General features: G+C 35.1%; 2 protein-coding genes across 3 annotated transcripts in view; one reads left to right on the forward strand and one right to left on the reverse strand.

The window, feature by feature from the left end:
* LOC6053704 (RNA polymerase II-associated protein 1) overlaps positions 1-27,689 on the reverse strand; it is an 82,977-nt gene that overhangs the window by 45,554 nt on the left and 9,734 nt on the right. The window lies entirely within an intron of this gene.
* Positions 1,685-26,411, forward strand: LOC6032568 (pheromone-binding protein-related protein 6). Of its 2 annotated transcripts, none has more exons than XM_038259724.1 (3): positions 1,685-1,891; positions 25,687-25,987; positions 26,028-26,411. In XM_038259724.1, exons 1-3 carry the CDS (start codon positions 1,835-1,837, stop codon positions 26,147-26,149), a joined length of 480 nt encoding a protein of 159 aa, XP_038115652.1. In that variant the 5' UTR covers positions 1,685-1,834; the 3' UTR covers positions 26,150-26,411. The 2 variants fall into 2 exon arrangements, with proteins under 2 accessions (XP_038115652.1, XP_038115653.1); XM_038259725.1 differs by having other exon boundaries at positions 1,686-1,891; positions 26,046-26,411.

Consider the following 27,689-nt stretch of genomic DNA (forward strand, 5'->3'; position numbering starts at 1 on the left):
CGAATGACCGAAATCTCAGAGAATTCCTCATTTGTATCACTCTTGACTTAAACTTTGTGTTTTTAAATGTTTGCTGGAGTGAATCTTATTGGAAATTTAATGTACATTCCAAATTTGTAAAAAATGTTACGGATGGTTCTGCAGGGTTCGCCACTTTCATCCAAATATTTTTCCAAAATTTGGACTGTCATTGGAAATTTATAAATACACAGCAAATAAAGTAGTAATCCAGCTGCGTGTAAAAGGCTTTGGTGTAAAATAGATTTTGCATTATTTTATGAAATTCTGTGTAATATTACACCCTGAAATATGTAGCCCATCAGTATAGGGGGATGGCATCGCTATTTTTAGATCACGTTTTCCACTTTTTCTCCATCGAAACCTACTACTTTATCGACTTCATTTTGCTGGGCGGGATAGGACGCCGTCTATTTTTATACGATGACACAGCACTTTTCCACTCTTGCACTTAAAAAACCAGATGGCAGCACGATGTAACGCCACTTCCCTATGGGAAATCTACTTGACCGAAATGTCAAGCTCACGTATACGTTTATCCTTTCAATTTTTCATCGGTCTGATGGCCGAGCGGGCTAAGGTGCCAGTCCTTACTGTAGGTACTGGATTTGAGTCCCGTCGGTTGCAATATTTTTTGGTGTTTACGAAAATTGTACGTGTCATTATTGTGTGTTATTTTTGTGATGCTTTTGCTTGCGATTTTACCATCGGATTTTTTGCTGTGTAGTCAACAACAGTGTAAATAAAAGATGCTAAGAATTGAAAACAGAAAAACTGATCATACTGAAAAATATTCAGATTTTTTTCGCCAACAATCTATTTATTTTTTTTCTTCCAGAATATGGCTGAATTTATAGCCAATTGCACGCAATTTTAATTAACCATCGCCCAAAATTGAGCAACAATCGTCCGAGAAAATCATGACCTCGAGCTCATTAGAAAAAAAAACTGAAAAGTTCCAACTGCGAGAATCGAGCCAGGAACCTTTAATAGACCATCTCAACGACTTAACTGTCTCGGCTACCACAGCTTGGTGACTAGATTGGGATGCATTACACTTGTTTTGTTTTGATGGTGTGATGGAAAATCAGTTTGCCCATGTAAATTATTCCGCAGCACTCTACTGCGAGGCAAAGTGCGCAAAGTTGACAGTTCTCAGTTCTGCAAAGCAGTGTGATGAAAAAATCTAGGCCTAGCACGATTGACACAAACTCTAGGAATTGCTGCAAGGCGCAATAAATTTGAGGATTTTTTTTTCAACTGTTTTTTTTTTATTTAAATTACAAATTTTTTTTCTTCCTGCGTTTTTGGAGAAATTTTGAAAACAAATTTGCATTCTCCATATTATTCTTAGATAATATTAGTATTTTGGAAATTTTGAACATGCACTTGAATTTTTGAGTTACCTTTTGTCACCGTAAATCAGATTTCTCACATTAAAATTCTTTACCCCAAACCACAATGCGCCTCCATGAGATATGCCTTGAACAACAACGAACGGATAATGCTTCGGTGGAGAGCAGCCGAAGGCATCGTCATCCGGCAGTGACTTTACCACTTAAAAGCTAATTCAAAGTGATGAAAGCAGCAAAAAAACAGAAAAAAAAGTATCAACTCACGCTCAAAGTTTTCCCTCCAAAGCTCACATATAAAGGTATGACGACAGCGCGAAAAATACAGTCATTTAGTGGAAGTTTTCTCGCTTTAACAACACAACGTAGTCAGCAAAGTGCGGAAGAGTAGGAAAAAAAGTTAAAAAGTTGCGTCGGCGTGCCACCCGCGTGTGGAGTGGAGGCTCGGTCAAAACTTTGTCAATATGAAACTTTTGTTGACACTTTTGACCGTCGCCGGGCTCTTCACAAGCCACGCACTGGTGAGTGGGGCTTTAAATTTGAATTTAATTTTTGTTTTAATAAAAAATATGAAATGAAAGAAAAATGAGTTAATAGAAAGCAAAGTCAATTCAACCATGGAGTACAGCAATTAAATCAGACAAACCAATTAAATACCGAATAGGAAACAATCGTTGAAAGGAAAGTTTCCCACAAAGACCATTTCTCGGCGCAGATTTCCGACGTCAAAAATTACTCCGTACAGCTGTCCTCATTTAATTAATTAGTTTCGCCCAAAGTGAGTCAAGTTTGATTCTTCTGCGACGGAAATGGCAAATTATCGCTCCGTTGCCCTGGGATATCGCAGACCAGAATCAGGCGGTCGGAAAGTTTCTAGCAAACCGCTCTTTGATTTGATTCTGATGCTGTGCTAGTACAGCTGGAGGGGTTTTTTTTCTAGAGTAAACCGAGGATTAGCGAAAGTTTGTTTTAATTTGTGATTAAATCGAGCGTCTTGTTGACATTACGACGTCCAACGAATAAGTGATAATCTCAAGCTCTGGATAATAGTGCTACCTGTAAAACCGTTACATTTTTCGAAAAATTATAATTAGGTAATTTTTAACCAACGAAACTGTTATTTCAAGTCTTGCTCTCAATGCTGGAGAGGCTAGTGTTCTCAAAAATGTTCCAACTGATTTGAAGTCCTGATTAAAATTAAATTAAAAATATTTAATCAAACAAAGTTCTTTGTCATATTGGTCATGTGCAACATAACCACTTCAAAATGGTATTTTTTAGGCTTTTTTCCATATTTGCAAAAAAAAATATGTTCAAAAATTTATTTAAATTTTGATATTTTCGGTAGTAGCATAATTCTATACATAGTAAAAAAATGTGTAAATTTACAATTTCAGTTTTTGTATTTTTTTAATCCGACTGAAACTTTTCTGGTGCCTTTGGTAAGCCTAAAGAAGCCATTTTGCATAATTAGTTTGTCCATAAAATTTTCCATACAAATTTGGCAAATGTCCATACAAAAATGATGTATGAAAATTCAAAAATCTGTACCTTTTGAAGGAATTTTTTGATCGATTTGGTGTCTTCGGCAAAGTTGTAGGTATGGATATGGACTACGCTGGAAAAAAATGATACACGGTAAAAAAAAAATTGGTGATTTTTTATTTAACTTTTTGTCACTAAAACTTGATTTGCAAAAAAAAACACAATTTTTATTTATTTTTTATTTTTTGATATGTTTTAGAGGACATAAAATGCCAACTTTTCAGAAATTTCCAGGTTGTGCAAAAAATCTTTGAGCGAGTTGTGAATGTTTGAATCAATACTGATTTTTTCAAAAAATCGAAATGTTGGTCGCAAAAATTTTTCAATTTCATTTTTCGCTGTAAAATCAAATTTGCAATCAAAAAGAACTTTAGTGAAATTTTGATGGAGTGCACCGTTTTCAAGTTAAATCCATTTTTAAGTGACTTTTTTGAAAATAGTCGCAGTTTTTCATTTTTTTAATTAGTGCACTTTTGAAAAAAATATTTTTGATAAGCTGAGAAAATTCCATACATTTTACTTTTTTGATACGACCCTTAGTTGCTGAGATATTGCCATGCAAGTGTTTAAAAACAGGAAAATTGATGTTTTCTAAGTCTCACCCAAACAACCAACCATTTTCTAATGTTGATATCTCAGCAACTAACGGTCCGATTTACAATGTTAAAATATGAAACATTCGTGAAATTTTCCGATCCTTTCGAAAAAAATATTTTCGAAATTTTTGAAACAAGGCTAACATTTCTAAAGGGCCAAATATTAAATATTACGCCCTTTTAAAATATTAGTCTTGGTTTAATTTTTTTTTAAATATTGTTTTCAAAGAAATCGGAAAATTTCACGAATGTTTCATATTTTAACATTGTTAATCGGACCATTAGTTGCTGAGATATCGACATTAGAAAATTGTGGGTTGTTTGGGTGAGACTTAGAAAACATCAATTTTCCTGTTTTTAAACACTTGCATGGCAATATCTCAGCAACTAAGAGTCGTAACAAAAAAGTTCAAAAGTGCAAAATATAGAGAATTTTCTCAGCTTTTCAAAACTATTTTTTCAAAGGTGGGCAAACGTGCACTTATTTAAAAAAAAAAGAAAAACTAAGACTATTTTCGAAAAAGTCACCTGAAAATGGATTTAACTTGAAAACGGTGCATTTTATCAAAATTTCACTAAAATACTCTTCGATTGCAATTTTACACCAAAAAATAAAGTTGAAAATTTGTTTCGACCAATATTTCAATTTTGAAAAAATCAGTATTGATTCAAAAATTCATAACTCGCTCAAAGATTTTTTGCCCGTTCTGGAAATTTCTGAAAAGTTGGCATTTAATGTCCCATAAAACATATCAGAAAATAAAAATAAATAAAATAGTGTTTTTTCAGCAAATCAAGTTTTAGTAACAAAAAATGAAATTAAAAATCTCGAAAAAAAATCATCGTGTATATTTTTTTCAGTGTAGTCCTTATCCATACCTACAACTTTGCCGAAGACACCAAATCGATCAAAAAATTCCTTCAAAATATACAGATTTTTGAATATTCATACATCGTTTTTGTATGGCCAGCTGCCAAATTTGTATGGAAAATTAAATGGACAAACTAATGATGCAAAATGGCTTCTTTGGGCATACCGAAGACACCAAAAAAGTTTCAGCCGAATAAAAAAATACAAAAAAGTCGAATGACCAAAATCTCAGAGAATTGCTCAGAAGTGTATGATTGGACAGTGTACTTTTAACTGTTTTATGACTTAATATTACTACAATTAAGACTGGAAAGGTGGCATTACACCGGAATAGTGGTAAATTTACACATTTTTAATGGACAAATTTCACATCACATATATCTCCTGAAAGAACGTTATCTCATAATTCCTTAACTTTTCGCACCCGTGCAGAAGACTTTCTAATTTATTCTAATTTATTCACCACCCAGTCTTGATTAAACACACGCCTTTATTATGAATTAGAACCCAAAAAATTCACGGTTATTAAGGTTCAACACTGCACCTAAATTACCGCGAAAATTACATGCAAATTGCATTACCTACCAGCGCGAAAAACTTTTGACACGCGTCGTCGGTTTGGTGGTTCTTGATGGACAAAATTCGTACATAACTCACATCGTTACCCGTCAGGAGTTCTCGGAATCCCTCCGTTCCTCCGGGAACCGAGCGTCGCGAACCAACCGTCATATGGGGGGATTGTAACGAAGTTTTTATGTTTTCAATTGAAAACATATTCGTCAGTTGTTGGCAAGGTGTGATACAAGAATCCATGGTCAAAGTTAAACGTTCAAAATTTGTTTATAAATATCAACTCTGTGTAACTGAACATGATAAATTAGTAAGATTTTTTTTACTAAATATTATTTGTTGCTTTTTATAGCCACCCAATAAAAGAAGCATATTTTGCACCTCAAAACTTTGGAGAGTTCTCAACGACAAAAAATACCAACTCGGGAACGCTTCGAATAACCCCGCTTTCTCAAATTCACGGCAAAACTTTATCCCCATCCAGTTTTATTCTCAGGCTCAAACCAGTATCTACGCCAGCGGAAGTTCGTCAGACTCTGCCGTTAGAGCGCTATAATGCAAATCTTCTTGTGGATTTTGTCACCTCCGAAACTTTGTGCGGTTCGGTTTTTGTTGTTTGATGGTAACTTGTTCCGTTGATATTATGCAAGTTTGTTGTTTTTTTTTTGTTTTCTTGCTTTTGATTCAGGTGCAAACTTTTTAAAAATGAAAATATAAAATGAAATATTATAGGGGAAATATACTCTTTTTAATCGATTAAAGCTCCAAAAATACTATTTAGGCTATAAACTTACCAGCAACAGCACCGCACACAAATTTATGCCACATGCTGGCTTAAAAGATCAAATTTAATGCACTTTTTATCATAATTTCTATTTTGCGAGACCATTTCTCATAATTTTATTGGCACACACATCCACATGCAAGATGAGAGCGTAACTGCTTAACAAAAGTCGCCATCAGTATCTTTTCACTTGCGGTAACGTTTTCAAAGCGCTTAAGATATGAAATTGCTTTCAACTACCGGCAACATGTTCTTTTACACATTAGTTAGTCACTCACTTGAAAAATAATCCCGAAACATGTAAATAATTAGCAAGCGCCATCAAAAAAACAAACACGCCAAGTCTTTTGACGTTTGACTTTTGACGACCCATTCCAATCGAAGGCTGAAGAAAACCGAGCGAGAAGCAAAGGCAAATAAAGAACAAAGGGTGGCCACCAACACCACCAAGCAGCGCCTGTTTGAGTGAGCCAGTGATGCCAGGAAATTTTCTCTATAGATGCTACTTTTCGTGAGTGTTCGCTTCAAATTTCATCACTAGGGCGTCCAATTTTCCCGGGTTTTGAATTTTGAAAAAAATCAAATCAAATCAAATTATTCGCTCTACAGCATTGCCTTGGCGTTCTCGATTGCGAGATTCCTACTCGAAACTAGGTGTCCGAAGGCTTGATTGTTGAGGCGGGAACGGGAAAAATATTTTTCAAATCCCTGGAATTCCCGGGATCCCGGGAAATTTTTTAAACAGTCATAAAATCTAAGTTTTCATTAAATTTGTTATGTTTTTCAAGCTTACAATCATAGAATTAGCTAAATACCATTAATTGGTGATAATCTTTACTTCAATCTGAACAAGAGCAGCAGTTTTTAGTTAGTCTAAAAAATATTAAAAATGTTTGTTTTTTTTTTGTTGTTTGTTACGCTTTGGATTTTTAATGAATTATCATTTTTAATCCAATGTGATTGAAATTATTTATTAAAATCATAAAATTTTTATTATTATATTTCTTTAATTTTTTACATGAAAAAAAAGAAACGATAAAAAATAAAATGAATCCATCCAATGTAATATTTTAGAAAAGTTTAAAATTTCAGGTTTTATATAAAACATATTTGACAAACTATCTTTTAATTACTACCGCCAACTGGGGGAAATCGGGACTGCAGTCTGAAAAGGTACATATTTAAGAGCAATAAATTTGAAAATTGGTGCACTAATTGTTTTGTTGATTAAAAAAAATATCAGAACATTATGATGTCTTAATTCGTTACTATTGTCCTAATTTGCTCCAGATGCCGATGTTTGATAAAAAATAATAGAATATGATTTTTTTCAAGTTTAAAATCATCATTAAACGTAAATATTTAAAAAATAAATAAAATTTTATGAAAAATATTTAAAGCACAAGGCATTTTGCGGATCCATAAACTAAATTTTTAATAATTTTCCCTTATAAGCCAAATACATGTTGATATATGCCTAATACAAATTTGCTAATGCTTTAAAATTATTATCGATTACAAAGTATTCAACTGTTCATCTATTTCCACAAACTAATTTGAGTTACCAGACCAGATTATTATTTTATTTTTTTTCAATTTCGGGGAATTCCCGACAAAATATAAAAAATCCCGGGATTCTGGAATTCCCGGAATTTTTGTCTCTGGAATTCCCGGGATGCACTATTCGTCACAATTGGCAGCACTAAGCTGAAAATAGAAAAAAAAAGCACGTGGTCCAATGCACTCGACTGCTTAGAATACATTTGAGAAATATTTTTTTCAAATGCATGTAAAAGGAATAGCACAACTTTTAATTAAAGTGAAAATAAACAGAAATGTTCACAAAAAGTTGCTCTATTCGTTGGTGTATTTGGTTTTAGTAAATTTCAAGGAACTCTCCAGATTATCCAGCATCATTCAAACACGACCACTTAAAATTGGTATATTTCCCCTATTTAGATTTTCACAGATTATAATTTTTATTTTTGAATTTTGAAAATATTTATAATTTTATGAGTAAAATAAGAAATGTCTACTGATTTATGAGGCAAATCCTAAGACACTTTGACAGAAGCGTTCAGTTTGCAGCGGAGTAACGTCTGCCAGTGCACAGTGCGAAAAAAGGTAGGGGAGTTTGGGGTAATATGGACAGGGGGGGTAATTTGGACACCCCTTTAAAAATCTCGTTTTCTTCGGATATAAAGTGAAAACGGCAATTTAAGTGATGATGCTAGTACTAGTAATGGCCTAGGAGTATGGACAAACCAAAAAAGTTGGAATAGGTTAAGTAGTTTTGGTGTAATATGTAAAAGTTTCCAAAGGCCGGTTGGTACTGCCTTAAATTCTAATATTTGAAGGTTAGGAAATAAGGGTTTGCAGGGGTTATATGGCAAAAAAGTTGATATTTTATGTTTAAGGGGGTTGCTTGGACGATGCCTGAGATATGTACGTATAAAAATTGTGCATTTTATCCATTTTTATCATCAAATATTGCAATTTTTGATAGAATATGCTATGGGGGTAATTTGGACATGGCTTGTGGGGTAATTTGGACATACCTGAAAGTCTACCTGTCAGGCAACAAAAAAGCAACTTTTATGGTTGGATGAGTTTTTAAAGCGATTTAGATAAATTTAGAGGGATTTAATATGTCAAAACAATCAAAAAGGAATGAGCAATGAGAACTTTCACAAAACCTCTATTTTTTTAATTTAGATAAATTTATTCCAATATTCGAATTGATGAAAATCTGATTACTGTACATTTGGCGTTCAACAAGACTCTAATGTTGATTGCTTTTAATTAATTTCTTTGACATTTCTAATTTCTATGCTGGTTTACAATAATATTTAAATTTGAAGGGCTACAGAATGTAAAATTAAAAAAAATATTTTCAGGCTAATAAATTCTATATAAAGATTGATTTATATAAACATAAACGATACCTTAATCACTAAAAGCTATACTTGTGCCTAATCCAGAATCAATGTTTAAATCATTTCAGTATTAATGATTAAATTATGTATACTACACTAAACTATTTGTTATCTTCCTATTGAATTATAGTTCTATCACAAAATCATTATTTAAACCTTTGATGAAATATTGTGAGCAAAACAACACTTCAAACCAAAACCAGGTTGAAGGATAAAAAACATGCTCAAAAAATCAAATGTTAAACTTTTTCTTCAACATGTGTCCAAATTACCCCTCAAAAGGTGTTCATATTACCCCACAAGGTATGTCCATATTACCCCACAAGGCATGTCCAAATTACCCCACAAGGCATGTCCAAATTACCCCATAAGGGTGTTCATATTACCCCCACACAAAAATGTGGGGGTAATTTGGACACCTTTTAATTTTTGCGATAAAAATGGGTTTTTCATCAAAATTTATCGAAATAAATGACATTTTTCCATCAAATATGGTCTCTATTATCCTCTGGTGTCATCCACATTCCTTTGGATATTCCATACAGCCCGTGACAGAGCAATTTCCTTAGGGTGTCCAAATTACCCCACACTCCCCTACCAAAAAATACCGAAACATGGTTTCTCGCAAATCATCGCCAGGAATCATGTTCCGATGCAAAGTTGTACCACTCTGACCAGCAGCCGGGGAGCGTCAAATGTATATTGATGAATAAGCTATTTCATTCGTTTTTCAATGAATCGACTTGCAAAACTATTCTGGCTGGCTGAAAAAGCGAAAAAAGACAGGAATTAAAAAGTTTGTCCATTCCGAAACTCCCGGAAATGTGCCAAAACCGAGTATTCTCAATTCTCAGTTTTTCCAATATTGAAAATATAGAATAGGTTTTAAGAATAAATTTCCTTTTTTTTGTAGAAAAAGTTCACAAAAATACATGACACTTACAACACCGCAATTCCCCACGAAAACAGCATGATTCAAAAAAAGAAGTTCTCCGATCGAGCTCAAATTTTTTCTGGGGGTTCCTTGGCCGAAATAATTAGACCCGTATTTTTTGTTTGGCCATTAGGGTGACCTACGCCGTGTTAAGGTGGCCCGAAAAGGGCAATTTTCGTCGATTTTCACAAAAACCACTTTAAAAAAAAAATCATATCTCCGCGCCATTCATCCGATTTTAGCTGTCTTAGGCGCAAAAGACAGGTGATTAGCTTGGCTATTTAGGAAAAATAGTAAGAAGTTCCAAAAATCTAGCTTAACATTTGAAAAGGTCTAAAGAATCTGTTAAAAATATTTTTAGACATAGGCTCTTTGGTCCCGAGACCTTCGAAACAGCATTTTAAGTTTTCATACGACCTTTTCAAATGTTAAGCTAGATTTTTGGAACTTCTTACTATTTTTCCCAAATAGCCAAACTAATCTCCTTTCTTTTGCGCCTAAGACAGCTAAAATCGGATGAAATGGCGCGGAGATATAATTTTTTGAAAAAAAAATGTTTTTGCGAAAATCGACGAAAATTGCAATTTTTCGGACCACCCTAACACGGCGTAGGTCACCCTAATGGCCAAAAAAATACGGGTCTAATTATTTCGGCCAAGGAACCCCCAGAAAAAATTTGAGCCCGATCGGATAACTTTTTTTCGAATCATGTTGTTTTCGTGGGGAATTGTTGAATATTTGTCGTAAGAGATTTATTTGCCGTTGCATCCTGTATCTTGAGAAGGGTTTTTTTATCGATTTGATGTCTTCGGCAAAGTTGTAGGTAATTTTCAGGAAAAAACAGGTACACGAAAAAAAGGACTCCTTTTTTAATTTAACTTTTAATTACTAAAACTTGTATCCCTAAAATACCCATTTCTTATTTTAAAATTTCTCAGTGTCTTGCGAACCTTCGTGGTGAACGGACACTAGAGCTGCGGTATGTTTTACTACCTAAGCTCAGAGTTATTTCAAAACAAAATTCACAGTCTTTTTAAAGACTACCTGAGTTATTTTCCAAAATTCTAAACAGTCTTTTCAAGACTAACCCCGCCTGAAATTTTGTTGTATTTTACAAACGAAGCCATCTTTTAAGAGAACTTTGCTTGCAAAATGCGTCAAAACAAAGGTAAACGCAAATCTTCTGAAGATTTGGTCGTTACGTCGGTGAAGCGTTTGAACGCTAAACCGGCTAACGGAAACAGAAAAGAAAACAGCCTCTTCTGAGGTCTGATTCTGATTCTGAATGTGAGGTCAATCCTCCAATTCCATTGACAAACAGTTTCGGTGTTTTATCCGAAACTGATGACAAGGAACCTTCTCCTCGTACTGAGCCTTCTGCCGTCGAGAAACGAGTAAAGGCTCCGCCAATTGTTGTGACTTCCGTCTCCGATTTGGCCAGCTTTCGAACGCAACTGAAGAATTGCAAGGAAACTTGCAATTTGAAGGTTTCGTTCCAGCTTGGTCGAAGAGGAGAATGTCGCTTGTTGACGGAATCTTTACAAGATCACCAAACTTTTGTTGGTTATTTGAAAAACACAAACACAATTTCTACACGTATGAGACCAAGAATGCTCGTCCATTCAAGGCGGTCTTGAAAGGTCTCTCCAACGACTTGTCGGTGGATGAGATCAAAAACGAACTTAAGGTGTTGCTTGGCTTTGCCCCATCCCAAGTAATACCAATGAAAAAAAATCAAACGGGAATATTTCTCGCTTTGGTTTGACTTCACAATTTTATCTGATTCATTTCAACAGAAATGAAATCAACAATTTGAAACTTTTGGACAAAGTTCAGTTTTTGTTCCATGTACGGGTAAAGTGGGAGCATTTTAAGAAACATGGCGGTAATGGCCAGAATCTGACCCAGTGCCGGCGTTGCCAGGCATTCGGTCACGGTACTGATCATTGCGCCATGGTTCCAAAATGCATGGTTTGCGGGGATTCTTCTCACGACAAGGACAATTGTCCCGTGAAAGAAGTCACCCAATTTAAATGTGCAAATTGTGGTGGAAATCACAAATCAAATTTTGGGATTGCCCCATCAGAAAAAGGTTTTGGATTCTCGTGCTAAGCATCAGCCGAAATCCAAACCGAAATTTTCTCAAAGTCAGGTTGTACCTGCATCTTTAAATCAAACGTTCGTGCTGTCTCACTCGAACAATGCTAGAAATACCCCTACCGTGGAAAAGTTAGGTAACAACAATGGCATTTCTTATGCTAACGTCGTTTCGGGTTCATCCACGAATTTTAAATCCTCTACCAATCTTTCTGAAATTGGGCAGGTACCTCAAATCTCATTTGAAAATTTTTCTGCTGGCAACGCTTTGGGATCTTCTGATCTCGGCGATGTTACGTTTGAAAAATGACTTTTTGCAAAACTCACTGTTTGGTTTGATTCAAACAATGAGTAATGCTACATCCATGATGGAAGCAATCCAGATTGGATTAAAATTTGCGAATGATGTTGTTCTTACCCTGAAGTTTAATCATGGATCTAAGTAATTCCATCAATATTATGAATTTTAATGCTCGCTCTTTAAAAGCGAAAGAAAATGAATTTTTCAACTTTTACGAGTTCATAACGTGCATGTTGCTGTTATAACCGAAACATTTTTAAAAACTGGCACTTATTTGAAAAGTGATCCAGATTATAAAGTTATAACTAATAACCGAATGAATCGAAATGGCGGTGGAGTTGCAATAGTTATCCACCGTAGTATGACTTATAGCACGTTACGTGACTTTAAGTTAAAAGTTATTGAAAGTTTGGGCATTGAACTTGAAACTTCTTTTGGGAAAATTATGATTGCAGCTGCATATTTGCCTTTCCAATGCACTGGGAAAATAAAAATTATTTCAAAGGGGATTTGAATAAACTTACTCGGCATAGATCTCGATTTTTGATCATCGGTGATTTTAATGCCAAACACCAATCTTGGAATAATTCTAAAGTAAATTCCAATGGTAAAATTCTGTTCAGAGATTGCACTTCTGGTCTTTATTCGGTTTTATACCCGAATGGGCCAACTTGCTTTTCTTCTGTTAGAAATCCATCAACAATTGATTTGGTGTTGACAAATCAAAGTCAGTATTGTGGTCCTTTAGTGACTCATGCTGATTTTGATTCTGATCATCTTCCAGTAACTTTTTCACTTTCTCATGAAGCAGTTACCAGACCCAATAGTTCTGTGTTTAATTACCACAAAGCTAATTGGGACAGGTATCAGCATCATATTGAGAATAATTTAAATCATGATTTTGTTTTAGAAACCAAAGCTGATATTGATTCAGCCTTGGAATCTTTAACTAATGCAATTTTGGATGCTAGGAATATTGCTATTCCTAAAGTCCAAGTCAAATTTGATTCTCCCATTATTGATGACGATCTTCAGCTTCTGATTCGTCTGAAAATGTTCGCCGAAGACAGTATCAACGTTCTCGTGATCCTGCACTGAAGCGAATTCAAAAGATTTGCAAAAGGTTATTGACCACAGATTCACTCTCCTGCGAAATGAAAAGTTCGCAAGAGATGTCGAACAAATTAAACCTTATTCCAAACCTTTTGGAAACTTTCAAAGGTTCTTAAGAAACCTCAAAACCCATCCCTTCTTTAAAAGATGGTGATAATATTCTATTAACTAATGGGGAGAAAGCTCAAAAACTTGCTCAGCAGTTTGAGAGTGCTCATAATTTCAACTTGAATGTTTTGAGTCCTATTGAAAATCAAATTTCAATAGAATTTCAGAATATTGTTGAACAAGAATTTTCATCAGATGAAGTTTTTAATACGGATCTGAATGAAATAAAATCTATTATCAAAAAATTTAAAAATATGAAAGCCCCTGGTGAGGATGGCATTTTTACATTTTAATTAAAAATTACCAGAAGCAACTTTAAGTTGCTTGGTCAAAATTTTCAACAAATGTTTTGATTTGGCATATTTTCCCAGTAGTTGGAAAAATGCCAAAGTAATTCCGATTTTGAAACCGGATAAAAATCCTGCTGAAGCCTCAAGCTATCGGCCCATTAGTTTGCTTTCATCTATTAGTAAATTATTCGAAAGAATAATTCTTAATAGAATGATGACGCACATTAATGAAAATTCAATTTTCGCTGATGAGCAGTTTGGATTTCGCCTTGGGCATTCAACTACTCATCAGTTGTTGAGAGTTTCAAATTTAATTCGAAGCAACAAATCTGAGGGCTATTCTACTGGCGCTGCTCTTCTAGACATAGAAAAAGCATTTGACAGTGTTTGGCATAAAGGTTTGATTGCGAAATTGAAAAGGTTTAATTTTCCGATTTATATCGTGAAAATTATTCAAAATTATTTGACGGATCGTACTCTGCAGGTATGTTATCAGAATAGCAAATCTGATCAACTACCTGTACGTGCTGGCGTCCCTCAAGGAAGCATTTTGGGTCCAATTTTATACAATATTTTTACTTCTGACTTGCCTGATTTGCCCCCAGGATGTCAGAAATCACTTTTTGCTGATGACACAAGCATCTCCGCCAAAGGCAGAAGCCTTCGTGTCATCACAAGAAGATTACAAAAAAGCTTGGATATTTTCAATTCTTATTTGAAAGAATGGAAAATTACTCCAAATGCTGCAAAACTCAACTTATTATTTTCCCTCACAAACCAAGGGCTGATTTTCTTAAACCAAAAAGTCATCACATTATAAAGATGAATGAGGTAAATTTAAAGTGGGAGGATCAAGTGAAATATCTTGGACTTGGTTTTGACAAAACCTTACTTACAAGGATCACATTGAAAGTATCCAGGTTAAATGTAACAAATATATTAAATGTTTGTATCCACTTATAAACAGGAATTCTAGACTTTGTCTCAAGAATAAACTGTTAATTTATAAACAAATTTTCAGACCTGCCATGCTTTATGCTGTGCCGATCTGGACAAGCTGTTGCTTAACCAGGAAGAAAAAACTTCAGAGGATTCAGAACAAAATTCTGAAAATGATTCTGAAACTTCCTCCCTGGTTCAGCACCAGTGAACTTCATCAATTAGCCGAAGTTGACACTTTGGATGTTATGTCCAATAAGATAATTGATGCATTTCGACAAAAATCATTGCAGTCTTCAGCTGCATTGATCCGCTCTTTATATAGTTTATAAGTTAGTTTTAAGGTATCCCTTTTCCCTTTTGTACATGTAGGACCTCCTACATTTGAAATCACTGAATAGCGAAAGCTACAATATTTCATGAATAAATGAAAGTTGCTAGTATTTAAAATTGAGGTGAAAAGTCATCGTTTGTGATTGGACACTCAATAATATTTTAACTGAATGAATGTACATGGAAAAGAAATTTGAATAAATATAAATTAAAAAAAAAAAAAAAATTAAAATTTCTGAAACCGGTAATATTTTTTTAATCTGAAATATTGTCACACAATTTAAAATAAGATTTTTTCATCAAAAGTGCTATACAAGATGATGATGGCCCTCCACTAACCCCCGCCCATGGGATTACATGAAGTTTGTTTATCTGCTATGAAAGCATTCGACCATCTGTATACTGAGAAGGGATTTTCTGCTCAATTTGATTAGGACTATTCCATAATAAATAAGAGTTTAGTTAAAAAAAAATGTCCTTTTTTAAAAAAATATTTTTTTTTGCAAACACTCGATTTTGACGGACTTGACCCCTTCTTTTGAGCTATAGGTAGGGTTAGTGAATTTTCACGATTTCGCGGACAGCGTGAAATTCGTGAAATTTGAAGATTTCCGTGAAATCCCGTGAATTTTATCAACTTTCTGAAATCAATTCTTTGAAATAACAACATTTTAAATTTGTTTCATATAGAAAATTCACTAAGACTTTTATGAAAATTTTATTAGATTTCAATTGAAAAGCGTGATATGAACCAATTGAAAAATTGTAAGTAGAACATACCTTAACATTAAATTGTTATATCAATTATTGAGAAGTGAATGCTGTGAATACTTAAATGATGTTATCAAAAATCAGTTAAATTAAAACACATATTTCTGAAATCATCAAGTTATTACAAAGATAGTTTATTAGTTTTTCATGTAAATAACTAAATTTAGACAGATTTGCATTCGCATAACAATTTTATACGTTTTTTTTATTTAGAAGGAATATCTCGAAAAAAAATCAAGCTTGATTTATTCAAGAATTTTTTGATCTTTAACACCTAAAACTCCCAAGCTCGAGAAAAAGGGTGAATTTTCTCGAGCTTGGTAGTTCAGGTGTAAAAGTCACATTTAATGTACATTTAATTTTTTTCTGAGTCCTGTTTGATTGTCACGAAATTTGATTGTTTGGGTGGATAAATACCGTGGAAGTAAAAATAAAACACTTTTTTGTTCTGATATTGAATAATATTTTGTATACTTCGTTATAGTTTGAATCATTTTTGCCTAATGATTTTTATTTTTTGTTTTTTGAATAGTCATGTGAAAACCACTGTATAATATTTTTACTGAGCCCATCCATAAACCACGTTGAAACTTTTTTTGAAAATTACAAATAGTTTTTTTTGCGTCACGTTCAAATTTAGTGAAGACTTTTTTTAGTTTATCAAAAATAATATATAATGAAGCATAAAAGTTGTTTCTATAACTTTAACCTAAGATTTTCTGATTTATTTAAGCAGATTTCACGTTCCGCGAAATTTCCGTAAAATTTGGTGTTTTGCAATAAAGGTCCTCGTGAAATTTGCCATTTATTCGCGTGAAAAATCACTAAGCCTAGCTATAGGGTATGGCGGACGTTTTGGTTTTGATCATGTTTAGATATTTTTTTATATATAAAAAGGGCAAAAAATTAAATGTACAATTGAATCGTAAATCGAAAAAAAACTTTCATGAAATTTTGATAAATTGCACCGTTTTGAAATGAAATTATTCAACAAAATTGTCTTTTCAAGTGATTGTTTTAATAGTAACCGCACGTGTCTATTAGGGTGGTCCAAATCCGGACTTTTTTGGGGCTACCCCCTGAAATCAAACATTGACCCATCACTAGGCTAAATTCCAAATTTGAGCTCATTCTGACCACGGGAACCCCTCCCTCCAATCGCTTAAAGTTTGTATGCAAAAATCGTCAAAATGTATGGAGAAAAGCAACTGTTTTACTTTTTTACCTGTGGAAGGCGCCATAATTATCCGATTCTTACCATTTCTTAGGCTGGATTTTCATGGATTGTGCAACGACATCGAGAGCACGAGCATCGAACCAATTCGATGCTCGTGGCTTGCGTTACTTCATTTAGCTTAGACACAACCCCAAAATCGACTTTCCGGAATAAGGAACACTTGCATGCAAGTTAACGAAGGATGGAAAATGACAGATTCAAACGTAAACAAAGCAGCATTGCGTGGCGATCGGAACTCCAGAATAACTTTTGAAATAAGCTGATGTTGTTCAATAAATCTTTTCAAAAAGGCGTATGATTAGACTAGCGCATAATTTAATTAAATAAAACCATTTGCCTCCTGTTCGTTGCGAAAAATCATGCAAAAAAGATGAGAGATAATTGAGGTTTTGCAGCGCGACTGTGTTTCAAATGTAGGTGGCGCCAAAATGAGGTTACTTGCCAAAAATCGTATTTCTTTCTGCTGGATTGAAGAACAAAATCGCTTATTTCTCATGGTTCCCTGCATCAATCTTAATGAAACTGGTTGCAAAAGACGAGAAATGTTTTTTGCTTTAAAATAATGAACATCATTTTTTAGGCGCGCAAAAATTTGTGACTTTTTCTTTAAAAAAACATGTTTTGGAACACTAAAAATGAGTTTCCCATATATATCAATGAAACAAACAGTTTTATAGTTGATAACAGATGTGTTAACGTATATTCAACAATTTTTATTGATTTTTGACAGACTTTCTTGCCAAATAGTCCAAATTTCTATCTTTTCTAAATTTACAGTTTTCTCATAGAAAAATCAAACAAATATTGGAAAGTTGTACACCAAATTGTTGGAAATAATTTTTCTCATCCGAATCCGGCATAAGTTTAATAAAAATGTTGATTATGAAGGAAAAAACACATTTTTAAAAAAATCATAGGTTTACGCTATTGGTAGGTGGCGACATGTGTCTTTTAGCTTAGCTGCAAATTCTCTATAGAGTGGACTTAAAATTGGAAAATTTTTTATGAATTTTAAAAAAAATAAGTAATTTAAAGGTTTTTAGAAATTTAAAAAATAAATAATTCAAGAAATATGAGAAATTAAAGAAATAATTTAGTTATTTAGGAAATTGGGTACTAAAGCCCTATGTCAATTTTTATGTACAACGGTAAAAAATACGATTAAAAACCATTTCTGATCACTTTTTTTCATTTTAATGCAAAAATTTTTTTTGACAAGACAACATTTTTTCGATGGATCAACTATGGTCCCCTTGGAACAAGCTGTCAAGTAGGAGCTTTTCTGTCAAGAAGGACCGCGAGGTTAATTTTTCAAAATTGATTTAAAAATCCATTTTAAACTCTTTGTGGTCGTACAAAGGGTCATTGTACTCTAAAAATTAAGCTTTATCGCTGTAAACAATAATATCAGCAATCTAAGCTTCATTTTAGGACCCAATTGAGGAAATTTAAAAAATTAAAGAAATTATAAAAAAATTAAGAAATTTAAGGAATTAAAAGAATTAAAGAAATTTTAGAAATTTAAAAAAAAAATAAGAAATTTTCAAAATTTTCAAAATTTTTAAAATTATGAAATTTTAGAAATTTTAAAAATTTTAGAAATTTTAGAAATTTTAGAAATTTTAGAAATTTTAGAAATTTTAGAAATTTTAGAAATTTTAGAAATTTTAAAAATTTTAGAAATTTTAGAAATTTTAGAAATTTTAGAAATTTTAGAAATTTTAGAAATTTTAGAAATTTTAGAAATTTTAGAAATTTTAGAAATTTTAGAAATTTTAGAAATTTTAGAAATTTTAGAAATTTTAGAAATTTTAGAAATTTTAAAAATTTTAGAAATTTTAAAAATTTTAGAAATTTTAAAAAAATTTAGAAATTTTAGAAAATTTTAAAAATTTTAGAAATTTTAGAAATTTTAGAAATTTTAGAAATTTTAGAAATTTTAGAAATTTTAGAAATTTTAGAAATTTTAGAAATTTTAGAAATTTTAGAAATTTTAGAAATTTTAGAAATTTTAGAAATTTTAGAAATTTTAGAAATTTTAGAAATTTTAAAATTTTAGAAATTTTAGAAATTTTAGAAATTTTAGAAATTTTAGAAATTTTAGAAATTTTAGAAATTTTAGAAATTTTAGAAATTTTAGAAATTTTAGAAATTTTAGAAATTTTAGAAATTTTAGAAATTTTAGAAATTTTAGAAATTTTAGAAATTTTAGAAACCTAAGAAAATTAAGAAATTTAAGAAATTTAAGAAATTTAAGAAATTTTAGAAATTTTAGAAATTTTAGAAATTTTAGAAATTTTAGAAATTTTAGAAATTTTAGAAATTTTAGAAATTTTAGAAATTTTAGAAATTTTAGAAATTTTAGAAATTTAAGAAATTTTAGAAATTTAAGATATTATAAATATTTAGAAATTAAAGGAATTGAAGAAATTAAATTAAGTTAAGACATTTTATATATTTTTTATACTTTAGAAATTAGAAAATTTTTAGAAAACTTTGAAATTTAAGAAAACTTTGAAATTTTAAAAAGCTTAGTAAATTTATAAGTTTAAGAAAATTTTAATTTTTTTTTTAGAAATTTTAGAAATTTGGAATTTAAGAAATTTAAGCAGAATTTAGGCAAGCAATCCGTCCAACGGTGCACGGAATCCTCCTGCAAAACAATGCCCAGAAATCCGGCCACCGGTGGACCAGTTCCTCTTGTCAACTTGGCCAGGCAATCCGTCCATCGGTGCACAGAATCTTCCTGCAAAACAATGCCCAGAAATCCGTCCTCCTGCAAAACAAAACCCTGCAATCCGTCCACCGGTGGACGGATTCCTCCTGCAAAACAATGCCCTGAAATCCAACCACCGGTGGACCAGTTCCTCTTGTCAACTTGGCCAGGCAATCCGTCCACCGGTGAACGGATTCCTCCTGCAAAACAATGCCCAGAAATCCAACCACCGGTGGACGGATTCCTCCTGCAAAACAATGCCCCGAAATCCATCCACCGGTGGACCAGTTCCTTTTGTCAACTTGGCCAGGTAATCCGTCCATCGGTGCACAGAATCTTCCTGCAAAACAATGCCCAAAAATCCGTCCTCCTGCAAAACAAAACCCTGCAATCCGTCCACCGGTGGACGGATTCCTCCTGCAAAACAATGCCCTGAAATCCAACCACCGATGGACCAGTTCCACTTGTCAACTTGGCCAGGCAATCCGTCCACCGGTGAACGGATTCCTCCTGCAAAACAATGCCCTGAAATCCAACCACCGGTGGACGGATTCCTCCTGCAAAACAATGTCCAGAAATCCGGCCACCGGTGGACCGATTCCTCCAGCAAAAACAAACAATGCCCCGAAATCCTTCTACCGGTGGACAAGTTCCCCTTGTCAACTTGGCCAGGCAATCCGTCCACCGGTGGACGGATTCCTCCTGCAAAACAATGCCCTGAAATCCGTCCACCGGTGGACGGATTTCTCCTGCAAAACAATGCACCGAAATCCAACCACCGGTGGAAAAGTTCCTCTTGTCAACTTGGCCAGGCAATCCTTCCACCGGTTTACGGATTCCTCCTGCAAAACAATGCCCTGAAATCCGATCACCGGTGGACGGAATCCTCCGGCAAAACAATGTCCAGAAATCCGGCCACCGGTGGATCAGTTCCTCTTGCTAACCTAGGCAAGCAATCCGTCCACCGGTGGACGGATTCCGTCTGCAAAACAATGGCCAGAAGATTAACTCCATTTCACCATGCAAAATCAGCTGTTTTGATTGTTGACAAGGTCTGGTTTGACAGATAGAATTTGTTTCGTCAAGTTTCATTCCCATCCCGTACCAAGCGTTTCAAAGCGTTATTTAGGTTTGTGTCTAGGGTGCCGCTGAGGTAGCAAAAAGGCACTGAACGAGCATCGAGTTTCAATGCACGGACATTTTAGCAAAGCATGGTCGTGAGTATGCTTTCGATGTCGGTCGTCTAAAGATGCTCGTGCATCGAAAATGAAAAGTCGGAAAATCGCATTTTCGCAACTTTCCGGCGATGGGTATGTGTTTGTTTGTGCTTATACTACCATAAAATATCAATCCAAACCATTTTGCGATTTAACCTGATTGATAAAAATGAGTTTTCGGCAAAATATGACCACGAGCATCGAAAGCAGCTTTCGATGTCGGTCATCGAAAAATCCATGAAAATCCACCCTTAAATGTAGAACCTTCAAAATTGTCAAATTTAGAACAACTTTCCCGAAGACACCATATTTTTAGGATTTTTTCCCGCGAAGTTCTTAGCGCCCAAAGCTGACCATTTTTGCGCGGCCAGCTGTAAGGGGCTACCTAACAACGAAGTTTATTTCCAATTCGTTAACGAACGTGCTCTCTCTCAGGTTCAAATTCTCTCACGAGCTTGCTCGCCTGCCTGCCTGCCTGTTTGCTTACAAGCGCGCGCGCTGTTTCTCTGCTTGGACTTTTGTCGTCGTCGTCGTCGTTGTCGTTTGCTATCCGCTGCGCTGCGTTCCTGGCATGTTTATTATAATTTGCAACTAAAATAGCAGGTTTGATTTGAGATATATTTAGCATATAAATTCTTATATTATGTCAAAATAAAAAAAAAACACTGAAAAAATAATAATTTAAAGAAAATACAGCTTAGCAAATGTCAGGTGAACAGGGTTTGTTTGTTTCTCCAAGCATTACAAGCAGTTGTTCGTAAATGCTAAATAAACATAATAATAATTGAATTATTTTAAAAAAAACTTCAGGTAATACAAATGTTGTTACATTAGGTAGTTTGCTTTAACAAAAATATACTTTATTACAAATCAATACAAATTCAGGCAATTTAACAGTTATTACTGCAAATTTTCATTCATACTCTCTAAAATTATTATTTTTTGTGCTGTCTGGACATTTCTTTCTGTGTTCCTCGACCACCTGCAACAAGTATTGCAACTTTTCTTCATTTTTGTCAGTTCACCTGTATTTTTTTTTTTTTTTTGAAGAAAATTCAATTGCAATGTTCCTATTTAACAAATTACTCAATAATACCAGGTGGGGATTCATGGATGAACTAATTCATCGACATTTTTATTCTTTCTCACACGCTCTGATAATATGTTATCTATTGTTTATCACACATAACATTTAATTATATATCTCAAATCAAACCTGCTATTTTAGTTGAAAATTATAATAAACATGCAGGAACGCAGCGCAGCGGACGACAAACAAAAACGACGACGACGACAAAAGTCCAAGCAGAGAAACAGCGCGCGCGCTTGTAAGCAAACAGGCAGGCAGGCAGGCGAGCAAGCTCGTGAGAGAATTTGAACCTGAGAGAGAGAGCACGTGTACGAATTGGAAATAAACATCGTTGTTAGGTAGCCCCTTACAACTGGCCGCACAAAAATGGTCAGTTTTGGGCGCTAATAATTTCACGGGAAAAAATCGAAAAAATATGGTGTCTTCGGGAAAGTTGTTCTAAATTTAATGAAGGTTCTACATTTGAGAAATGGTAAGAATCGGATAATTATGGCGCCTTCCACAGGTAAAAAAGTAAAACAGTTGCTTTTCTCCATACATTTTGACGATTTTTCCCATACAAACTTTAAGCGATTGGAGGGAGGGGTTCCCGTGGTCAGAATGAGCTCAAATTTGGAATTTAGCCTAGTGATGGGTCAATGTTTGATTTCAGGGGGTAGCCCCAAAAAAGTCCGGATTTGGACCACCCTAGTGTCTTTATATGAAAAAAATATATTCGAAAGTTTGAAAAACTCACGACAATTTGCTTTTCTGTACATTGTTGATCCGACCTTTGGTTGCTGAGATATGATCTTGAAAAGAATAAACATCTCCTAAAAAACAGACCATTAATTGTGTAAAATTTTCTCAAATTCATGAAAAAAGTATTTTCGGAACGGAATCGACGTAACACCTTATAATGTGGCCCTCTTAAACCTTGCGGTTTCGTCAACGGTTCCACAGGTGTGTATCGTTCTTTTTGCGACAAGACTCCGCCTCCCGGGTCTCCTAAGTGTGAAAGTATGGCACGGGGAGAGGGCACCGAATACCTACACAGAAAAAAAAATCATGGTAATATTACATCTGGGAAGGGGTACATCTTTTATGTCAGAAAAAAGGTGTAATTTTACCTCTGGAAATGTGTAATTTTACCACTTTTCTGGTGTAATGTCACTTTTTCAGTCTAAATTGAGGTAAAATTACATCATAAAAGAGGTAATATTCAACCTTCCAAAATTACAGCTTCCAAATTTACATTATTTTTTTCTGTGTATATTTACACTTAGAATTTTTGCGTCCGCCTCGGGATTCGAACCAGCGACCTCTGGATTGTGAGTCCAGTGCGCGGTCCGATTGATCCACACAGGCAGACAAAAAAAAAAGTATTTTCAGATTAATGAAATCACGACTTACATTTCAATAGAGCAAAATAATATTATTTGAGCCCTTTTGAAACGTAAGTCGTTATTTTAAAACCTATTTTACTACTATTTAAAACATAACATAATGAAAAAAAAAACTAACTTAATCCACCTATGTGGTTGGAGCCTTCCTCACAACAATGGCTGTACACAAGTTTCATCTATTTTTTAGATCCGGCTTCCAAAAAGTACATCGATATCACTTAAGTGGCCATATCTCGAGACAGGGTTGCCAGATCTTCAATGTTTCGGGCTCGTTGGAAAGGTTTTTTGATAACCTAACCAACAATAGGACGGATAGTGGATCCGGACATAGTTTACATACATTTAAGTGAGATCCGGCTTCAAAAAGTACATCAATATCACTTAAGAGGCCATATCTCGAGACAGGGTTGCCAGATGTTCAATGTTTTAGACTCGTTGGAAAGGTATTTTGATAACCTAACCAACGATGGGTCGGATGGTGGATCCGGACATAGTTTACATACATTTAATTGAGATTCGGCTTCAAAAAGTACATCAATATTACTTAAGGGGCCATATCTTGAGACAGGGTTGCCAGATCTTCAATGTTTTGCACTCGTTGGAAAGGTCTTTTGATGACTTAACCAACAATAGGTCGGATGGTGGATCCGGACATAGTTTACATACATTTAAGTGCGATCCGGCTTCAAAAAGTACATCAATATCACTTAAGAGGCCATATCTCGAGACAGGGTTGCCAGATCTTCAATGTTTACAATGTTTGTAGACTCGTTGGAAAGGTATTTTGATAACCTAACCAACGATGGGTCGGATGGTGGATCCGGACATAGTTTACATACATTTAATTGAGATCCGGCTTCAAAAAAGTACATCAATATCACTTAAGGGGCCATATCTCGAGACAGGGTTGCCAGATCTTCAATGTTTTGGACTCGTTGGAAAGGTCTTTTGATAATCTAACCAACGTCGGGTCGGATAGTGGAGCCGGACATAGTTTACATACATTTAAGTGAGATCCGGCTTCAAAAAAGTACATCAATATCACTTAAGTGGCCATATCTCGAGACAGGGTTGCCAGATGTTCAATGTTTTAGACTCGTTGGAAAGGTATTTTGATAACCTAACCAACGATGGGTCAGATGGTGGATCCGGACATAGTTTACATACATTTAATTGAGATTCGGCTTCAAAAAGTACATCAATATTACTTAAGGGGCCATATCTTGAGACAGGGTTGCCAGATCTTCAATGTTTTGCACTCGTTAGAAAGGTCTTTTGATGACTTAACCAACAATAGGTCGGATGGTGGATCCGGACATAGTTTACATACATTTAAGTGAGATCCGGCTTCAAAAAAGTACATCAATATCACTTAAGTGGCCATATCTCGAGACAGGGTTGCCAGATGTTCAATGTTTTAGACTCGTTGGAAAGGTCTTTTGATAACCTAACCAACGATGGGTCGGATGGTGGATCCGGACATAGTTTACATACATTTAAGTGAGATCCGGCTTCAAAAAAGTACATCAATATCACTTAAGAGGCCATATCTCGAGACAGGGTTGCCAGATGTTCAATGTTTTAGACTCGTTGGAAAGGTATTTTGATAACCTAACCAACGATGGGTCGGATGGTGGATCCGGACATAGTTTACATACATTTAATTGAGATTCGGCTTCAAAAAAGTACATCAATATCACTTAAGTGGCCATATCTCGAGACAGGGTTGCCAGATCTTCAATGTTTTAGACTCGTTGGAAAGGTATTTTGATAACCTAACCAACGATGGATCGGATGGTGGATCCGGACATAGTTTACATACATTTAATTGAGATTCGGCTTCAAAAAAGTACAACAATATTACTTAAGGGGCCATATCTTGAGACAGGGTTGCCAGATCTTCAATGTTTTGGACTCGTTGGAAAGGTCTTTTGATAACCTAACCAACGATGGGTCGGATGGTGGACCCGGACATAGTTTACATACATTTAAGTGAGATCCAAATATATGTGAAAACACATTTTTATACATAACTTTTGAACTACTTATCGAAACTTCAATCTGTATAAAACTCGATCTATGGGACCCTAAACCAAGTCGAATGCAACAAGTTCGGGTCAAATCGGTTCAGCCAGTGCCGAGAAACATGAGCTAGTTTGTTGGTCACATACATACATACACACACACATACACACACACATACACACACACATACACACAGACATTTGTTCAGTTTTCGATTCTGAGTCGATATGTATACATGAAGGTGGGTCTACGACGTTTCTATACGAAGTTCATTTTTATAGCAGGATTATAGCCTTACCTCAGTGAGGAAGGCAAAATCGAAGGGGGTATTAACTATATTAGTTCTTTTTTTCAAAATCGAGCTTTTATGATAAAAATTACAATATTTTCAACAGCCTTTTCTAATATTTGCAACTGCAATAAATTGATTCCAAAATTCTTTCTATTTTTTGCAACAGGCCGGCGCCATCGGCAAGGGTTCGATCGAAATCCCGGAGCAGTTCCGGGGCCCGATCAAGATGCTGCACAAGATTTGCGTGGCCGAGTCCGGTGCGTCGGAGGACAGCCTGAAAAAGTGCATCGACGGGACGATCCACGACGAGCGGGGCGTCAAGTGCTACATCCACTGTCTGTTCGACAAGGTCGAGGTCATCGAGGAGGGCACCGGCCGGATTCTGCTGGACCGGCTGGCGCCGCTGGCCCCGAGCAACGAGATCAAGGACGCACTGGAGCACCTGACGCGCGAGTGTGGCCACATTTGTGAGTTGGACCGTGAATTCTTCTCAAAGATTAATCACAGCTAAATTGCTAATTTCAGCTCATGAAGACTCTTGCGACACGGCTTACGAGGTGGCCAAGTGTTACTTTGCTGCCCACGACGATGTCATCAAATTCTGTCATCTGCTGATGGCCGACCATTGATATGGAAATCATTCAAATTGGATCATCGATAACTGGACCCCTCGGCAAACGGATTAATGGAATTCTCTCCGGACTCTCACCGCGCAGCTGCAATACTAAACATAGATTAAGTAAGATTTAGCATTCAGTCAAGTTCAACGACAAACGGCGTACGCACAGGACCACCTCGCAATCAACTAAACAACAACGGGAAAAGTTTGCCCTATTTTGTACAATATTTTAAGCTCAGAACGAAGTAAATAAAGACCATCGTTTTGCCTTAGCTGTATTTTTCTCACTAACTACTGATCATTTCTCTCAGAAACAGTCTAATCAGCATTAACTGCATTATTCAATTTCGAAGGTATTGGAATTTCCAGCTACCAAAGGAAATAACTGCTTAATTGCGCGTAACCTTCCTTCCTTCTGGGAAGAACGTTGACCCTAAAGGTTCGCACCATCCACAAAGTAAGCAGTATGACAGAAAAGGATAACAGTCCTTTTTAGGGAAAAAATACCAATCATTTCGTAAAAAGCGCACTCAAATTAAACATTATCTTTTTTTTTAAACCTTTCCAACGAAGATTTGGCGACACTGCCTAAATTGGTGAATTTGAAATGAAATTTTAAAGGGTTGTTTGGACATATAAAAATGGCCTCTGGGCCAAATATGAGCACTCTAGGTAAACGGGAAGAGGGGCAAAGTGGGACACAAAGTTTGAAGGTTCAAAAATGTAAAAAAACATAAATATGCTGAAACTTTGGCGAAATTCGCAATTTTCAGTGTAAGAACAGGCCTTGACCGATCTTATGCACTAGGTTCCCGACGAACACGCACTGCCCTTACACCTACATCTCACCCTTGCTCTGAGTCAGTACGAGCAACACGCTAGAACACGCTTTGAGTGTTCGTGTCAGGCATGCACACCTTCTTTTCCGGTTACGCATTTTAACTCGGCCGGGGGTGGTACATTACGTAGGGTTTGATGCAAGTATAAGCGCGCCTAACCATTTATAGTGTGCCTATCAACTTTCATTAAAGCAAAAACTGTTTTATTTTTAGTTTGAATTCAAAAATTAGTTGTTATTTTACTGTGTATTGTTTCTCCTGAAATCTTTCCCAGTGTTTGTTTTTTTTTTTTTTTTTTTTTTTCTCGCGTCATTTTCGATGAAATATTTTTCAGTAAAAATTTGAAAAAAAATATTAAAAGTCGTCGGTTAAGTTCCGTTTCGTGGTTCGCCAAGTACCGTTAGTTCTCCGAAGAAGAGGAGGAGTGTCCCCCACCAAATGGTTTAGTGCTACAAAAAAAAATAAAAAAATTGCGAAAAAAAAATTCAACGGGGTATTAAAAAAGAAAATGCCTGGTGTTTTACGGAGTGCCTTTGGATTAAAGAGACTTGGGTGTGTTCGAAGAGTGTCGTGACCTCTGGAAGTTTGAAAGGAGATGGCTGTCGGTTAAGAGTCCGATGGTGGTGGTGTTGGAGAACCTGACGCAGTTGGACGCTGTTAGACGGATCGGCTGCAACGGAATAAGTTTGCGGACGTACAGCAGAATCCCGG

The sequence above is a fragment of the Culex quinquefasciatus genome, chromosome 3, assembly GCF_015732765.1.
Source record: "Culex quinquefasciatus strain JHB chromosome 3, VPISU_Cqui_1.0_pri_paternal, whole genome shotgun sequence".
NCBI classification, from domain to species: Eukaryota; Metazoa; Arthropoda; class Insecta; order Diptera; family Culicidae; genus Culex; species Culex quinquefasciatus.